Source organism: Anopheles arabiensis, chromosome X, assembly GCF_016920715.1.
Source record: "Anopheles arabiensis isolate DONGOLA chromosome X, AaraD3, whole genome shotgun sequence".
In the NCBI taxonomy this organism is placed as follows: domain Eukaryota; kingdom Metazoa; phylum Arthropoda; class Insecta; order Diptera; family Culicidae; genus Anopheles; species Anopheles arabiensis.
Genome location: NC_053519.1, coordinates 14,404,885 through 14,421,693, shown reverse-complemented (window position 1 = coordinate 14,421,693; position 16,809 = coordinate 14,404,885). Strand labels below are relative to the sequence as shown.

General features: G+C 54.4%; 3 protein-coding genes across 3 annotated transcripts; 1 reads left to right on the top strand and 2 right to left on the bottom strand.

Moving 5' to 3' along the window:
• The first annotated feature begins 3,303 nt into the window (after positions 1-3,303).
• LOC120906499 lies at positions 3,304-5,535 on the top strand. The gene is made up of 3 exons (XM_040318230.1): positions 3,304-3,766; positions 3,880-4,261; positions 4,323-5,535. Exons 1-3 carry the CDS (start codon positions 3,676-3,678, stop codon positions 4,414-4,416), a joined length of 567 nt encoding a protein of 188 aa, XP_040174164.1. The 5' UTR covers positions 3,304-3,675; the 3' UTR covers positions 4,417-5,535.
• Positions 5,536-5,627: 92 nt separating this feature from the next.
• LOC120906498 lies at positions 5,628-10,402 on the bottom strand. Its single transcript, XM_040318229.1, has 2 exons — positions 9,503-10,402; positions 5,628-6,876 (listed from the first exon to the last, which is right to left on the bottom strand). The coding sequence occupies exons 1-2, from the start codon at positions 10,317-10,319 to the stop codon at positions 5,678-5,680; spliced, it is 2,016 nt and encodes a 671-aa protein (XP_040174163.1). The 5' UTR covers positions 10,320-10,402; the 3' UTR covers positions 5,628-5,677.
• A 123-nt stretch (positions 10,403-10,525) lies between these two features.
• On the bottom strand, positions 10,526-15,969 carry LOC120906497 (DNA polymerase subunit gamma-1, mitochondrial). Its single transcript, XM_040318228.1, has 3 exons — positions 15,911-15,969; positions 12,676-15,853; positions 10,526-11,017 (listed from the first exon to the last, which is right to left on the bottom strand). The coding sequence occupies exons 1-3, from the start codon at positions 15,924-15,926 to the stop codon at positions 10,708-10,710; spliced, it is 3,504 nt and encodes a 1,167-aa protein (XP_040174162.1). The 5' UTR covers positions 15,927-15,969; the 3' UTR covers positions 10,526-10,707.
• Between the last annotated feature and the right edge of the window lie 840 nt (positions 15,970-16,809).

Genomic DNA, 16,809 nt, shown 5'->3' with positions numbered 1-16,809 from the left:
GACGACTCCGGACGACTCCGACTCCGGGCGACTCCGAACGACTCCGACTCCGGGCGACTCCGGGCGACTCCGGACGACTCCGAACGACTCCGACGACTCCGGACGACTCCGACTCCGGGCGACTCCGGACGACTCCGACTCCGGGCGACTCCGGGCGACTCCGGACGACTCCGAACGACTCCGACGACTCCGGACGACTCCGACTCCGGGCGACTCGAACGACTCCGGACGACTCCGACTCCGGGCGACTCCGGGCGACTCCGGACGACTCCGAACGACTCCGACGACTCCGGACGACTCCGACTCCGGGCGACTCCGAACGACTCCGGACGACTCCGACTCCGGGCGACTCCGGACGACTCCGAACGACTCCGACGACTCCGACGACTCCGAACGACTCCGAATGACTCCGAACGTCTCCGAATGACTCCGAACGACTCCGGACGACTCCGGACGACTCCGAATGACTCCGAATGACTCCGAATGACTCCGAACGACTCCGGACGACTCCGACTCCGGGCGACTCCGGACGACTCCGAACGACTCCGACGACTCCGACGACTCCGAACGACTCCGAATGACTCCGAACGTCTCCGAATGACTCCGAACGACTCCGGACGACTCCGGACGACTCCGAATGACTCCGAATGACTCCGAATGACTCCGAACGACTCCGAACGACTCCGAACGACTCCGAACGACTCCGGACGACTCCGACTCCGGGCGACTCCGGACGACTCCGACTCCGGGCGACTCCGGACGACTCCGAACGACTCCGACGACTCCGAACGACTCCGAACGACTCCGACGACTCCGAACGACTCCGAACGACTCCGAACGACTCCGACTCCGGGCGACTCCGAACGACTCCGGACGACTCCGACTCCGGGCGACTCCGGACGACTCCGAACGACTCCGACGACTCCGACGACTCCGAACGACTCCGAATGACTCCGAACGTCTCCGAATGACTCCGAACGACTCCGGACGACTCCGGACGACTCCGAATGACTCCGAATGACTCCGAATGACTCCGAACGACTCCGGACGACTCCGACTCCGGGCGACTCCGGACGACTCCGAACGACTCCGACGACTCCGACGACTCCGAACGACTCCGAATGACTCCGAACGTCTCCGAATGACTCCGAACGACTCCGGACGACTCCGGACGACTCCGAATGACTCCGAATAACTCCGAATGACTCCGAACGACTCCGAACGACTCCGAACGACTCCGAACGACTCCGGACGACTCCGACTCCGGGCGACTCCGGACGACTCCGACTCCGGGCGACTCCGGACGACTCCGAACGACTCCGACGACTCCGAACGACTCCGAACGACTCCGACGACTCCGAACGACTCCGAACGACTCCGAACGACTCCGACTCCGGGCGACTCCGGACGACTCCGAACGACTCTGACGACTCCGGACGACTCCGACTCCGAGCGACTCCGGGCGACTCCGAACGACTCCGACGACTCCGACGACTCCGAACGACTCCGAATTACTCCGAACGTCTCCGAATGACTCCGACTCCGGGCGACTCCGGACGACTCCGACTCCGGGCGACTCCGGGCGACTCCGGACGACTCCGAATGACTCCGAATGACTCCGAACGACTCCGAACGACTCCGAACGACTCCGAACGACTCCGGACGACTCCGACTCCGGGCGACTCCGGACGACTCCGACTCCGGGCGACTCCGGGCGACTCCGGACGACTCCGAACGACTCCGACGACTCCGGACGACTCCGACTCCGGGCGACTCCGAACGACTCCGGACGACTCCGACTCCGGGCGACTCCGGGCGACTCCGGACGACTCCGAACGACTCCGACGACTCCGGACGACTCCGACTCCGGGCGACTCCGAACGACTCCGGACGACTCCGACTCCGGGCGACTCCGGACGACTCCGAACGACTCCGACGACTCCGACGACTCCGAACGACTCCGAATGACTCCGAACGTCTCCGAATGACTCCGAACGACTCCGGACGACTCCGGACGACTCCGAATGACTCCGAATGACTCCGAATGACTCCGAACGACTCCGGACGACTCCGACTCCGGGCGACTCCGGACGACTCCGAACGACTCCGACGACTCCGACGACTCCGAACGACTCCGAATGACTCCGAACGTCTCCGAATGACTCCGAACGACTCCGGACGACTCCGGACGACTCCGAATGACTCCGAATGACTCCGAATGACTCCGAACGACTCCGAACGACTCCGAACGACTCCGAACGACTCCGGACGACTCCGACTCCGGGCGACTCCGGACGACTCCGACTCCGGGCGACTCCGGACGACTCCGAACGACTCCGACGACTCCGAACGACTCCGAACGACTCCGACGACTCCGAACGACTCCGAACGACTCTGAACGACTCCGGACGACTCCGACTCCGGGCGACTCCGGACGACTCCGGACGACTCCGGACGATTCCGAACGACTCCGGATATTGCAGCGCGGACTCAATCATTGGCCAATACCTGCACCCAAATCAATACTGGTCCTGGGAACCCACACCAGTACTGGAACCTTCGTGAAACTGTTCCCGTACCTGACCCTGAGAATGAAATGTGAATCTGTTTTTCGGCAATGGTTCCTGTTGTTCCGATCCATCAACTGACTCCGCAGGCTAAGGAACCACAGGTGCAGCGTAGGAATTTACGTGAGAAATTTGGCACAATTTCTATACCGATGTCTCTGGCTAGGTTTGTCTTTACAGCAGGACGCCGTTTGTCCGGTCACCTATTATCCGGCTGTCCGTTTATATGAGCAGTTCAGAAATAATCCGAACGTAGTCGAGTCCCGATTAGTGGTGGTAGGTCGGAATCGGACCTACCCGATTCCGGAACAAATTTTGGGGGGCCGATTCTAGAGCCAATTCCGGAGCAGATGCTGGAGTTGACTGCAGAGCCGATTCCGGAGTCCGTTTCAGAATCGATTCCGGGATCGGCATCAGCTCCAGAATCAGATCGGAATTGACCTTGGAATCGCCATTTACTCCGGTCACGGAATCAGGATTGACTCCAGCATTGGAGCTAGTCGGAATCGATTTCGACGCAAACGTCATTTTTCCCATCACTAGTCCCGACTAGCCTGGATAAACCCCAGCGTTCCACTGTGGCTGCCAAATGGCTGCCAAATTTCGCACTCTTTTTTTATGTGCTTGTGTTATACACACACACACGCACACACACACTTTGGTTAGAAGTGCGCGCTGGTGTAAATGGAGCACATCGAGCGCCATCTGCTGGCAGCGATTGCAGTTGTGCAAGGAAAACAGGAGTTTCGCGCGAAACACGCACCGACGCACGTTCGTGTTGCATACACGGGACCACAGGGGCACGTATTCTGGCCACCGGTGCTGGATTCTGCATCTGATTCTAACGACGGCGGACGCACAGAGTTTGGTGCTGGGCTGAGATTGTGGTTTTTGCTGAAGGTAACCTATCTTCAACCTGTGTGACGCTGGGTACGCCTACGAGACGATGTGCGTTGGAAGCTTGAGCATGTGCGTTTGTCAAGTGTAAACAACCAACGGGTGCAGTTTTGAGGACGACCTACCGACCGGTTCGAGCGAACATTGCGTTTCATTTGCTTCTCAAGTTCAGGACAAAGCAGAGTTTCGAAATTCCAACATTCCCGTCATCATGTCTACGATGGAGCTGTTCGCCAAGTCGTGCGTGTGCGACTTAGGCAGTGTTGTCGACTTGTACACAGTTGCCAGGAACTTCATGGCAGGTAAGCGATCGCGCACCACAATTTAGTGAAGCTTGGCTTCCCATTGCCCCTTTGTACTAGAGACGCCCTTTCTCCTCCCCCTCTTTCTCGCTCCGATGCACCTTATCTTACAGCGGTTCCTTCCCCTGCCGCCGGTAATACGCCGTACAGGCCGGTTATGGCCAGGTACCGTGAGGAGGGGGAAAATTGCGGCTGGTCGGCATGCTTTGGGCGCTTCCTGCGGGGCACCGTGCCGGACGTATCGCTGTTGCGTGCGTACCTCCACGAACAGCGTCCGTTTTTGCCGCGCGAGGTGCCCAAACTCTCGGACTACGTAAAGATCGACAGTACGTTCCGGACGGCCCGGCTCGCTACGACCGACGGCAAGCAGGTAGTGGTGAAGGGGAAGCTCGTCGTCAACTTGCAGTGGCTGCGGGACGGCCTTCCGATCGCGGCCCTGTCGGCGGAGCGCATCTTGTGCAGCGTGTACGAGTTAGCCAATATGGCCTTGCCCCAGTAAGTGAGATGCCCGTGTGTGCTGTGTTAGTGGAATTCTAATTCTGTTATTCTGTTGCAGTCTTCCGGGCGAGAACCTCTACGTGTGGTATGACTGTATACCGGAGGGCCTCCTTGTGTGGCCTATGACAGACGAGGAACAAGCCATTTTTTAACCGCATGAGGAGGAGCCATGGTTTCGTCTAGCTGGCTAACGAGGGTGTTCGCTTTTTTTTTACTTCAATTTACATTGCACTAGTAAAATCATCGTGAGTGGCCATTTTCACCTTCAGCGAAACTAAGGACCGTTACTTAAATACATTGCGTAAACACTTTGTGCAACACCCCTACGTTATTTCCTATACTAATTCCATGTGCTGAAATTCTACATGATTTTTAGCAGAGAGAGACTTCGATGATCTCTCTCTCTCGCTCTCTCTCTCTCTCTCTCTCTCTCTCTCTCTCTCTCTCTCTCTCTCTTTCTCTCTTGTTGATCTGGTCACGAGAGCACGTCGATATGACATGGCCCGGTCAAAAATCATTCTCCAGGATGCTCGGTCCCAGGCTGCAAGAGCAGGGCCACCTTGCACTGCACCCCGCTCGTAGTGGCCTCTAACAGCCGGACCAACTTCCCAGGAAAGTGTTACCGCCTAGGCTAATTCTTACGCTGTACATATACCGCCGCACATCGTTCGTTGACCTTCGGAATCAGTAAATGGATCGGAACAGGAACTGTATCGGTTCCAGGACCGGTACAGGTTCATGTTTCGTTGTATCAGTTCCAGGTCCGGTATGGGTTCGAGATCAATTCCAGGTTCGGTATGGGTTCGAGATCAGTTCCAGGACCGATGTGAGTTCAGTATCAGTTCCAGGTCCGGTATGGGTTCGTGATTAGTTCCAGGATCGATGTGGGTTCAGTATCAGATCCAGGACCGATGTGAGCTCAGTATCAGTTCCAGGTCCGGTATGGGTTCGTGATCAGCTGCAGGTCCGGTATGGGTTCGAGATTAGTTCCACGACTGATGTGGGTTCAGTATCAGATCCAGGATCGATGTGGGTTCAGTATCTGATCCAGGACCGATGTGAATTCAGTATCAGTTCCAGGTCCGGTATGGTTTCGAGATCAGTTGCACGACCGATGTAGGTTCAGTATCAGTTCCAGGACCGATATGGGTTTGTGATCAGTTCTAGGTCCGATATGGGTTCGAGATCAGTTCCAGGACCGATGTGAGTTCAGTATCAGTTCCAGGACTGGTATGGGTACAGTATCAATTCCACGACCGATGTTGGTTCAGTATCAGTTGCGTTAGTATCGGACCGGTATGCGTTAGTGATCAGTTCCAGTATGTTTGTATGACGTCTATGAAGGACTAATAAAACCCGCAAATGCATGTTCTACTCCAGTTTTTATTACAAGTCGCACCTCCCTCCCTCTAGCTACTTCCTCAGCAATACATTGACTCCGTGCCCCTCCCCTCGGTGCGCCCGGTGAAAGTGCACCAGCTCGGCCCCGATCACCGCCACACTCACGGTCAGACCGATCGCGAGCACGTAAAACGCGAACTGCATGTCCAGCACGGTCAGCACCTTAAAGTTGGACTCCATCATGCGCCGCGCGACGCGCCAGTCCCGCAGCGTCCAGTCGTACCGGGCCTCCTCGATCCAGTGGTCGACCAGCCCGCCGCCCACCATGCGCAGCAGCACCTTGTTGAACTGCTCGCCGAACGCGGACCGGTGCGGCATCACGTACGCCAGGTTGTACGTGCGCGGACACTCCGGCACCATGTGCAGCTGGCGCGTCGTCAGGTAGATCGCGTTGTCGAGCGCGAGCGTCGTCTTGCGCGTCACGGTCGCAATGTTGCCGAGCCGGGCGACCCGCGCCAGCATCGACTCCTTCGCCGGCAGGTGCTGCATGCGGCCGCGCAGCGAATCCATCAGCCGGCTGTAGTTGACCGCGAACACGTCGTCGAGGAAGCCGCGGTACTTGACCGGGATCGCCATGCCGCTCTCGTCCAGCTGCTGCAGCGTGCCAATGTCCGGGTAGTACAGCGGGTTCACGAACACGGCCGCCAGCCCGGACGTGTAGAGCGAGACGAAGATGAGGCTGACGAGCAGCAGGCCGGTGAGGAACAGCCGCTCGACGCCGGACCGGGTGAAGCGCAGGTACGGTGCGCTCACCAGCAGTATGAAGCTGTCCACGTACAGCTGGACGGTTTGGCGCACCGGGCCAGCCGCACGCAGGCTGCGCGGCAGGTTGAACAGCACGGCGAGCCGGTGCCGCCGCGACCAGAGCCCTCCGACCGGGGGTTTGATGTGCCGGACGCACCAGCGCAGCAGCGCCCACACGCTCGCACAGGCTAGGCCGAGCACCCCGAGCAGCGCCCAGATGTCGCCGGGGAAAATGTACAGCGGCAGCAGCGCCTCCGGGATGCGGCTCGCCTTCCGCACCAGGCAGCAGACCGCGTCCGAGTACAGGCCGGCAGTGAACTCCACGTCGCGCGCAAAGTAATCCTTGATGAAGAAGCCGGTAAACACGATGTCGGCCTCGCGCCGCACGAGCCGCCCGAGCGCACCGGTAAAGCTGCCGTTCGGGAGCCGATCGCCGAACAGGTCCCGATCCGCCGGCACCGGTATCACTAAGCGAAGAGGGAGAGAGAGAGAGAGAGAGATGCGAAATAACCTTAAAATGAATTTTTGCAGTGCATATCTTCCCGATTTGCTTCATTTCATGAGCGTTAGGTTCAAAATTTTAGCGAGTCGGTTGAAACAAACGATCGATAGCGACCCGACTTGCTCCGAACCCGAACACACGTTTCTTATATGAATTTTAAGATCTTTCAAGATTTCGTGCATGTGTTTTACGACTATTCTTTCCAAAAAATGTTTTCCTTCTTACGATCGAGGTTTATATGGTGCCTGTAATCGTGATATCTTGTTCCTGTAAAGTCATTATACTCGTGAACTGTAAATTTAACTGAATTAAAATAGGACGTTAAAGCTTTTTTTGCTGTGAATATTTCCCCTATCCAGCAAGCTGCTAACATCTTCATCTTAATAAAAGTTTTATGGTGCAACAGCTGCTTTGAAAATGTTGCCTTTTCTATAGATAAAAAAAAACCTTGACAAGTTTTTAACCAAATTAATTAACCCTGTTCTCACTTTCCTCTGAATCGTTATCCGGTTGCTATGGATCGCAATCAACTACGTCTCAATCGTTTTCAGCTAGGTTTGGATCCCTCTCAGCTACCTTTGGATTTTACGGTAGCTTGCGCAAATTTCATTGCAGCACATAGTAACCGCTCGGCGTCCCCCGTAGTGGAATTCCTTACGTAACAAACGTTCTTCAAGTATGAATTTCATACTTGCCTCAATTTTCAATTAGTAAGGTTCCTCCCGAAAACATCGTTGTAAGAAGCTTAAGAATTCGAAAAGGTTTGATCTACATCCGTAATCTTAAGAATTCGTTTTTTTTCTATCTTTAACTGTATCTTTTGCTCACAGCAATATGAAAACTCGTAAAAACAAGCTTACTTCTAAGGAAGACCGCGAACGGATAGTGAATGCCTACCTGAAAGCAACCAACATGAAACAAAAAGCAAATATGTTGAATATGAAGCATTCCACAGTTCATAAGTGTAATTAAAAAGTTGGAGACTCTGGGACAGCTAGTGCTACTGTTAGAGCTATCCCAAACACAAGGAAGCATCTTGTCGTTGGATAGATGAAGACTGTTCAATAACATTGCAGCATCTTGTCGCTAAACTAAATCAAACTCATAACGTGGCTGCTTCAATTTCAACAGTTTCACGGACTATTGAAGGTTTCCATTATGCATTCAAAAGAATGCATAACGTTGCTGCACCGGCTGTTTTGCCATCCGCTGAGGACGGAAGAAAAGAATATGCTGAAAATTTCATTCAACTACGGAATGCATATGCAGACGATTCCGTCGTTTTTATTGCTGAAGTTGGATCCCAAGTTCTAAGGTCCAAGAGCAGTCCAAGTGGTGCCTGCTTTACGTTCGCGTAATTTCTCAGTTGTATGTTCTTTATGAGCTGCACAACAGAGCCATCAATAGAGAAAAATTTACGGAATTTTTGAATAACCTCCAAGCAAACCTTGACAATTTTAACATTCAAAGATTGTTGTCATGGTGATGGACAATGTGCCGTAATCGCGATGTAAAAAGCGTTATTGAAGACAACGGCCATAAATTGATGCTTTTGCCGCCAAATTCTCCATTTTTTAATTCAATAGAGAATCTAAACATATTCCAATAGAGAAACAAACATACGTGGAAAAGCTTAGTTAAACGTTCGAAGCCATTGAATGAAGATGAGTTAGTGGATGCAGTTAGCAACGGATCACCTTTAATTTCCAGAGATGACTGTGAGGGATTCGTTCGCCACATGTTGTCAAACATTCAAAAATGTATAAATGGTGAAGTAAGCTTCAAATAGTATATGTAAATATATAAAGAATAAAACGTTAAAATTGCGATTGGACTTTGGAAATGAATGCCTCAATTACTTGATTTTCTTTTCATAAGCTTAAAGCGGAATAAACGTTGCGCTGCAATGAAATTTGTGCGAGCTACGAGCTGCAAAATCCAAAGGTAGCTGAGAGCGATCCCAACGTAGCGGAAAACGATTCAGACGTAGTTGATTGCGATCCATAGCAACCGGATAACGATTCAGAGGAAAGCGAGAACAGGTGTATTACAGCAAAAACGCTAACTAAAGGGTGCAAAAGAATATTAAATCACAAAGATAATTTGCACCACATCTGGTACAATTAAAACTTCACAGTATTTAACCTACGCTTACAAGATGCTAACGAACCGTTCCGCAAAGCCACCGCTCTGTGTGAACACCACGTGGCATTGGAATGAAGCCATGCTGCTAATACAAAGCGCTCGTGTCTCGGTAATGAAATGGAACCGATAGCGCGCCTGCAGCGTTTGTGAGCATCGATCGGAACGATGCGTTCTACGAACGATGAACTCGTGAGAGCCTTCGCGGCGGTTAACAGTTCACTCGTGGCGTGAACGACGCTGATGAAATGAACCCTAGCCTGGGGCTATCCTAACAAACCGCAAAGTGTAGACATTGGTAGGAAGATTGAGCACTACAGCCGTCAGAAGATACTGCTCTGTTTCTACCATCAAATTGTATTCTGCTTTCGATTTGATTCGGGCAACTCGGGAAAAAGAGTTTTTCGAAAAGCCTTTCAACGTCTACGCCACCTCAAACCTCAACTTACCCGTAACATTAAGGGCGCGGCAGAAAACGTCCCGTGCCATCACGTCGGGCCCGCTGTACGTGATCTGGTCCGCCTTCGACGCGCTGGCCCGCTCGTCCGGATTGCTGTACACCGAGCGAAACACCTCGATCCGCAACGGATACCCGCCAAAGTCGGTCTGCGGTACGGTCGGTAGCGGTTTGCCTTCCTCCAGCTGCACCAGCGCACCGTACTCGGCCGCACCGGCCGGCCGCCGGAACGGATCGTACCCGTACAGCTGCCCCCGGGCACGTACGTACACCCGGTACGCGCCCCGCGTCGTCCAGAGCGTCCCGAGCAGCTGGCGAAGGTGCGCCTGCTCGGGCGACGAGCGGGACGGTTCGTCCACCAGCAGATACGTCCCGGCCGGATCGAACAGACACGCGTAGCGGTCTAATTCCGCCACCGAACCGTACAGGATGAGGCCTGCCCCGGCCAGCGCTCCATCCCACTGGTGCCGATCGGCTGGACGGTCGGGTGGGGCGAAGCACTCGGAATGCTCACTGGCGGGTGGGGCGCTGCACAGTGTCGCCGGTTCCCCGTCGAACCACCGGACGGTGCGATGCTGCAGCAATTGAGATTCCGCTGCTCCCGCGACACCATTCACGATGTCCAGATGGTTGATGGTGGCCAAGATGGTGGCAATCAGTGCGTCGGATTGGTCGCTTTCCTGCTGCTGCTGCTGCTGCTGCTGCTGCGAGGAAAGGCTTTCGAAAGACAGCGTGGTTGAGGGTTCACTGGCCGAAAGGTTAGCAGCTGCTAGTACCACAACCACCACAGCAGCCCAGATCCAACGCATGACTGGGAAGCGTTTGATTTGCCACCGTTACGACGCTATACGGACAGCCGGAGTGGGTTAAATGTATGCACTAAACAAATACTCGTTAACGCGCTAACAGACGCGGAAAAATGGAAGCGAATCAATCATGCAGCGTTGGCAAATATCGAGCACCGACGTTCGATTTCGTTCGGATGAGTGAGGAGGTCGTCGTTAAGCTCGAATCGTACGTTTTGCTTCAATTATTCACGAGGCAGAGGAGTGGTTCCTGAGAACCGCGTACCCCGCAGCTTCTGGGTACATAACTAACAAACAGCACAACAAAGTAGGTCTCCATTAGCAGCTGGTACAGCTTCCCACGGCCCCACACTGGCAGCACGGTACAGCTGATTCCGATACCGGCAAGTCATCACCGTATTCGCTCCCCAGCCCGTCCGGGCTGATGGAGGTCGTCCTTTTGCTGTTTGCTTTTCCGGTTGGGTTTCGGTGCGTTCGCTCGGTGCCATTGCCACCGGCTGACGTCACGCTCGGTCGCCGTGAGCCGAGCGAGCGTTTGGTAGATGTCGAGCGATTCGCCGTCCGGTATGCAGTAGCCGACGCGCAGCCCGTGCGGGTTCGATGGCGTCCGGCAGTCGTGCTGGGCCTCCTTGCGCAGTACCCGATCGACCTCGACCGAGGAGAAGAAGGCGACCGACTGGGGCAGATCGCGAAATCCGACACTGAAAAAAGGGAGAGAAAAAACGGAAGAAAAAGCGATAATGGAACAGAAAAAGTCTATCGAATGCTGTCTAAAACATTAAAACATAAAAAATAAGAACTCAGTTGAGATATGTTGATGATTCTCTTTTTTGTGGCTAAATAGCCTAGGAGTGGTATATCTTTTACATAGCCTAGGAGTGGTATATCTGAATCGTTATCCGGTTGCTATGGAGCAGCTTGTCATCATCAACAGCAACATCATCAATCAATGTCTTGTTTGCAGCGTGTAGTTGTCGCAATGGAGTGCAGTGCAAGCCTTTGAGTTATTAGGTCCTCAGAGGACTCATTGTAATAGATAGCGTGGTAAGGGTTTTTACAGGCTTTTCCAGGAGTTCTCATAGGCGTGGGACACTTTATTGACTCTTCCTTACGCGAAATGAACTAAATGTAATGGGAATTGGACTCTACAGAACCCTTAATGGACACATCTAACAGGAATTTCCAAGGAGCCTGTCCAAAAAGGGTGCCAGAGAGTCCAATTTTCAACATATGAAGTTCACTTCCTTATAAGAAAAAGTCAATGAAGTGCCCCACAGCTATGAGAACCCTTGGAAAACCCTGTATGCCCAGTTTTATGTACACCAACCAAATAGACAACCATCTGTAGTTACTACTAGGAACTCCACTGCTATCAGTTAGCAAAAATTCTCAACAGTGAAGACGGTAATGTAAATTAATGCACATTAAAAAGATCTTTTTCAGAACCAATTAGGGTTGAATTGAACGTCCAATGCCCCCAGAGTTCCACGAATAACTTCCGGATCTGAAGTAAATGGCAAACCGGTTCTAAGAAGTACAAAAATCCGGCATTTCGGGCAGCAAAGCGTCGCATGCGCAAAGATCCCTGTGCTCATACAAGAGCGTGAAGGTGCTATCAGAAATGTTTAAAAAGCTTTATCTGTTTACTTGGTAAAATTATTTTTGTTTAAATTATGTTTTTTTTTTTCTTTCAATTGATAATCCACACCGGGGGAAAAAAAGCTAAAAATACTAAAGCTAGCTAAAAAACCTTGGCAAGATACCTTGGCGTCGGGTTTGACATTGCTAAGGAAAGATAGGTTTGCTTAGGAATTAAATAATTAAATAAATAAGCAGTTTTATGGACACCACAGAAATTGTTTATAGTTTTTGAATTATCGAGTTTTGCCCAAGATTTTTTCTAGGTGATCGTAACCACAAAATACCATAAAAAAGAGGTAACTAATTTAGATTTGATTAAAACAGATCGCATGTGTTACCATGTGCCAGTACATTCTTTATCGTTTGCATTCGTTGCAATCTTGTGCGCGTCATTTAAAATTGTCTTTTAATTCCAGTTGGCTGAATCGACCTGCACGTCCCAAATGGTTTAATGCCAAACAAAGTGCGAAATTTAATTAAAAAAAAACTGAAATTAATAACATTTAATTGCTATAAGAAAATACGTTTTGTTTTAGTGTGTATAACGACTTTATCAAGCATATATGCTTTTTAGTGCTTGTTTTGGAGCATAGAATTCAACTGAAAGGAAAATGTCCCTTGACAACCTCTAACTCTTCTACAGAGAGCGAAGACTGCACAAAATAAAATATTTTTTTATCAAAACATACTTCTATAATTTTTTTAAAAAACCACTTACCGATGCACGCAGAACGCGCGGGTCAGCAGATTGGTAAGGTGCAGTGCCAGTGCGGCATGGTGTGCGTACCGCTCCGGCACCAGATACCGCACCTCGTCGTGAAAGCTCAGACAGAAGCGGAGCCGCCGGCTGCTGTTGGCACCGACATCGCTGCCGCCCATCAGCCACCGCATGCACACCAACATCAGGTGCAGGAAGTCGACCGCACCACTCTGCACCACCCAGTTGATGCGCGTCGGTAGGAACCGGTCCTCCGTGCCGGGCTGCGGCTCGACCGCCCGGCTAAGCCGACCACCGAGGAACGGTGTCTCCGGTTCGGCACTGCCCGCAATCTCCTCCAGCCGGTTGAACATGGCGCTCTCGGTGCCGCCGCACCAGTGCGGTCCCTCGAACAGTTCGCCGACCGGGCGGCTGCAGGCCCGCGCCAGCCCGAGCGCCTCGTACGCGGTGGAGCGAGCGGGCTGGGTCGGGTACTGGTCGCGCAGCTCCTCCCGCAACCGGTACGTCCGGCGGCCCTTGGTGAGGGCGAACATTTTCGTCGCCTTCGAGCGTGCCTCCGCGCCGGTCAGCGTCGGGTTGAACTGTTTCAGCAGCCTCTCGGCAAACTGCTGCCCCGCACCGTAGATCCGCGCGTAGTTCAGCACCTTCGCGTGGTCGCGCGAGATGCCGACTGCCTGGGCCGTCACGCTGTGCATGTCGGTGCGGGTCGCCTTCGTGCCGCTGAGCGTCATCCAGCCGAACGGGGTGCCGCCGTGCAGCCCGGTTCCGGCATCGCCCAGCACGGACGCAATCCACAGCTCCTGGCTGTCGACGTCCGCACCGACGAGCCGGTAGCCGGGCGGCGCCTGCACCATCGCGCGCAGCTCCGACCCGACCCGCTCCCGCTGCGCATTGCTCGCCGTCATCCAGGTCGGTTCCATCGCGCGGCGGGTCAGCGTGCCGCACACGACCACCTGCGGTATGATCGCACCGATCGGGTCCGGCTCGTCCGGCCGATACCAGACGACCAGCTGGCCCCGTATCCGGTCCCGGTTGTTGCGCCAGTAGGAAAGCATGCGCGCAATCGCAACCACGCGCTCGGCCGCACGCCCATCGCCCGCCAGCACGTTCTCGGAAAACTTGGCGAGAAAGTCCTTCGACAGCGGGTTGCCGACCCGGTGGCCACCGCCGTCCTTGTGGGGCAGCTTCAGAAAGTAGCAACAGCCCTCCAGCTCCACGTTGCACCACACGCCGGACCCGGTGTAGGGTGCCGGGGTCCGGGAAGCGTCGGAAGCTTTCCCGCGGTAGTAGTCCTTTCGGCTGATCGTTTGCTCCACGTGCTTGGCAAGCTGGGCGAGGGCTTCGGTGCTTTCCGCCGTCGTTGCTGCGGCGTGTTTCGGCTCGACGACCGGACAGGCAGCGACCAGCTGCTCCAGTGGCAGAGCAGCCCCGTCGGCAAACTCTTCGTCGCGTGCGTACTTGAACGGCACGAGGAAGCCCCAACCGTGCCCGCGGATGTAGTGGAGCGGGTAGCCCTCCCAGCAGAGCGAAAGCAGCTTCGGTGCGATCTGCATACCGGTGCCGAGCTTGCCGGACGGCCCGGGACACCAGTCGCCGGCGGTTGGCTTGGAGCAGAGCGCCCGATACCACGCCGGATACCCGGGCAGCAATGGTCGGCGCACCGGCAGCCGGCTGGCCGTCGCGTACAGATGGGCAAACTTGTTCGCTAGCCGCGTCTGTTCATCGGCACCAGCACACGGCTCCTTCGCCTTGCTGCCAGGCTCCTTCCCCCTCCTTCCTTCCACTTTCGCCGCCTTCAGCTTCAGCTCCTGCACGCTCCAGTCCTGATCCCACAGCCAGAGGTCCCGCCGGTAGGCGGCGTCGTGCAGCAGCCCGCAGGCAGCGTCAGCCCGCTGCGCCAGCTGGTGCTTCGCCTCGAGATCCAAATCCTCGAACGCCAGGTCGGCCTCGGTCAGGTAGCGCGTCCAGTTGCCGTTCACGGGCAGGTAGGCGCTGCCCATCTCCAGCATGCCGGCCAGCGTCGCCGGATGCGGGAAGCGCTCGCGGAACAGCGGCCACAGCCGCTGCAGCACGGCACCGGTCGCCCGCACGTCCGCCGCACAGTAGCTCATCAGACTGTCAAAGTCCGCCCGGACGTCCTGCAGCGTGCCCTCCACGAACGTGTCCCGCTGCGACTTGACCAGCGGCTGGCCGCCACAGTACAGCGCGTACACGTCGGCCAGGTTGTTCAGCGAGCTTTGCTCGCTCCAGCCGGCATCTTCCGCCGGCAGCTGCTTGCTCGACTTCAGCATCGCCCGCTGGTAGCTGGTGATGCCGCTTACGCACACGTGCAGCGACATGGTGTCGAGGAAGCGGAGCGCGGTCGGCTCCACCCAGTACTGCTCGCGCACCCGGGCCCGATCGTACGACGCATTGTGCCCGATGACGACCCGCGGCCGGTGCAGCCGTTCGTCCGTCGGCGTGTCAGCCTCGAGCGGTATCAGCTGCGAAAGGCGGTAGCCGGCAGCGGTTTGGTCGGTTGGAGCCGCTTCGCCGGACGACAGCAGCGGGCTGGTCCACGAGTACCAACAGCCAGCCGTACCGGTGGCAGTCGCCATCACTGGTAGCGGGCCGGCCCGCACACACACCTCCACGTCGAACACGAGGGCCGGATCGTCCGGGAAGGGGATGGATGAGGCGCTCCCGGTCGCCGGATCGTACCGCGTCCAGCCTGCCGTTCGTGACCACACTTTGGGCGGGTTCGGCGGTGCGCCGGGCAGTTGCTCTATCGCCCGCCGGTACGGCTCACTTTGCTCCTCCGCGATCGAGTGGAAGTGCTCCTCAATGTTGGCACCGCGCAGCGGGGGCAGCTTCACATCTACATCCGGTAGCAGGGCCGGGCTGGACGCATTAATCCCATGCCGGAGCAGATCGTCGCGCAATGATTTCACCAGCGTCGGGCTGGCTGGCGCGTGCAGCCCGTGCTGCGTCGTGGGGCGGAAAATTTGCCTGTAAAGCGAGTCGGACAGCATCTGTATGCTCATTTCGTTCAGGCGCGGACCACGGTCGTCGGGTGGTTTGTCCGGCGGAGGTTTCGGCGCCACCTTCAGCCGGCGAACGGTGCTGTGGGGAAGGATGTCCGACTGCGAAGGTGTAACGACACCGTACCAGCGCCGATGGGCCAGTAGCCGCATTGTTTCTAAAACGAGACAATCATATTTAAACAGGGGACACACAAACGGGGATGGCCAGTTACCTTTCCGGTTGCACATAACTTTGATTTCAAAACAACCGGTCTGGACGGCTGTACGAAATGTAAACAAACGTACTTGACGAACGGTCATTGAGCAGCGTTTACACTGTGTTACGGAACCAAGCTACAAAATTGCTCCCAAAGGGCAAATTTGGTCCAGCCGGATCAGATAAAATCATCGGTAATTTGAATTTAAATTGTCCGTTATGTTGAATGTATGCAAAATAGATGTATTTTGTTTTTTTTTTCACTATTTTTTTTATTGAAAGTTATAAGAAAACAGAATGAATTATGTTTTGTTACGTTCTAATTCATATTTCTGTTTCTTTTATAGTTTTTCGTTGTTTTACTAAATAAATTCCCAAGCACTACAGTTTAACCTTAAACGACTGGAAAATCGAATATCCATAGAAAAAAAAACGAAAGCTCCATAGTGTCATTGGTTTGCTTAGTAGATGGCGTATTACAACTCATCATTATATTGCTGTCCTTTTCTTGCAATGTGTTTCGACAAGTTTCATCTTATCATGACCTATATAGCCTTCTAACTTTCTGAGCAAAAATCTATATGAATGGTCGTGTGGTCAGATACGAGGTCGCCGTACATCTCGTCATTACAGGGTTTCACACTTTATCTCAAGACCGCGGGACCCCTTCCCGAATCTGTCTTAGCCAAAGCCAAGATTGCGGTATGATGTAGTGTTGGGCATTGTGCGCGAGTGCGCAATGTGCGCACAGCACACCTCAATGTGCGCACTGCACAGCACACTTTGTACTGTGCGAGCACACTTCGCACAGTGCGCGCACTCCGCACTGTGCGCGCACTTTTCGCACAGTGCGTGCGCACTCCGCACTTTCCGCACTTTTCGCACACTCCGCACAGTGCGAGCACAGTCCGGTGA

Coding starts and splice junctions, on each gene's coding strand:
- LOC120906499 (XM_040318230.1), top strand. CDS start 3,676: ATGTCTACGATGGAGCTGTTCGCCAAGTCGTGCGTGTGCGACTTAGGC. Junction 3,767..3,879: donor TGCCAGGAACTTCATGGCAG/GTAAGCGATCGC, acceptor CTTATCTTACAG/CGGTTCCTTCCCCTGCCGCC. Junction 4,262..4,322: donor GCCAATATGGCCTTGCCCCA/GTAAGTGAGATG, acceptor ATTCTGTTGCAG/TCTTCCGGGCGAGAACCTCT.
- LOC120906498 (XM_040318229.1), bottom strand. CDS start 10,319: ATGCGTTGGATCTGGGCTGCTGTGGTGGTTGTGGTACTAGCAGCTGCT. Junction 6,877..9,502: donor CCGCGCCCTTAATGTTACGG/GTAAGTTGAGGT, acceptor CTCTTCGCTTAG/TGATACCGGTGCCGGCGGAT.
- LOC120906497 (XM_040318228.1), bottom strand. Junction 11,018..12,675: donor CGCGCGTTCTGCGTGCATCG/GTAAGTGGTTTT, acceptor CCCTTTTTTCAG/TGTCGGATTTCGCGATCTGC.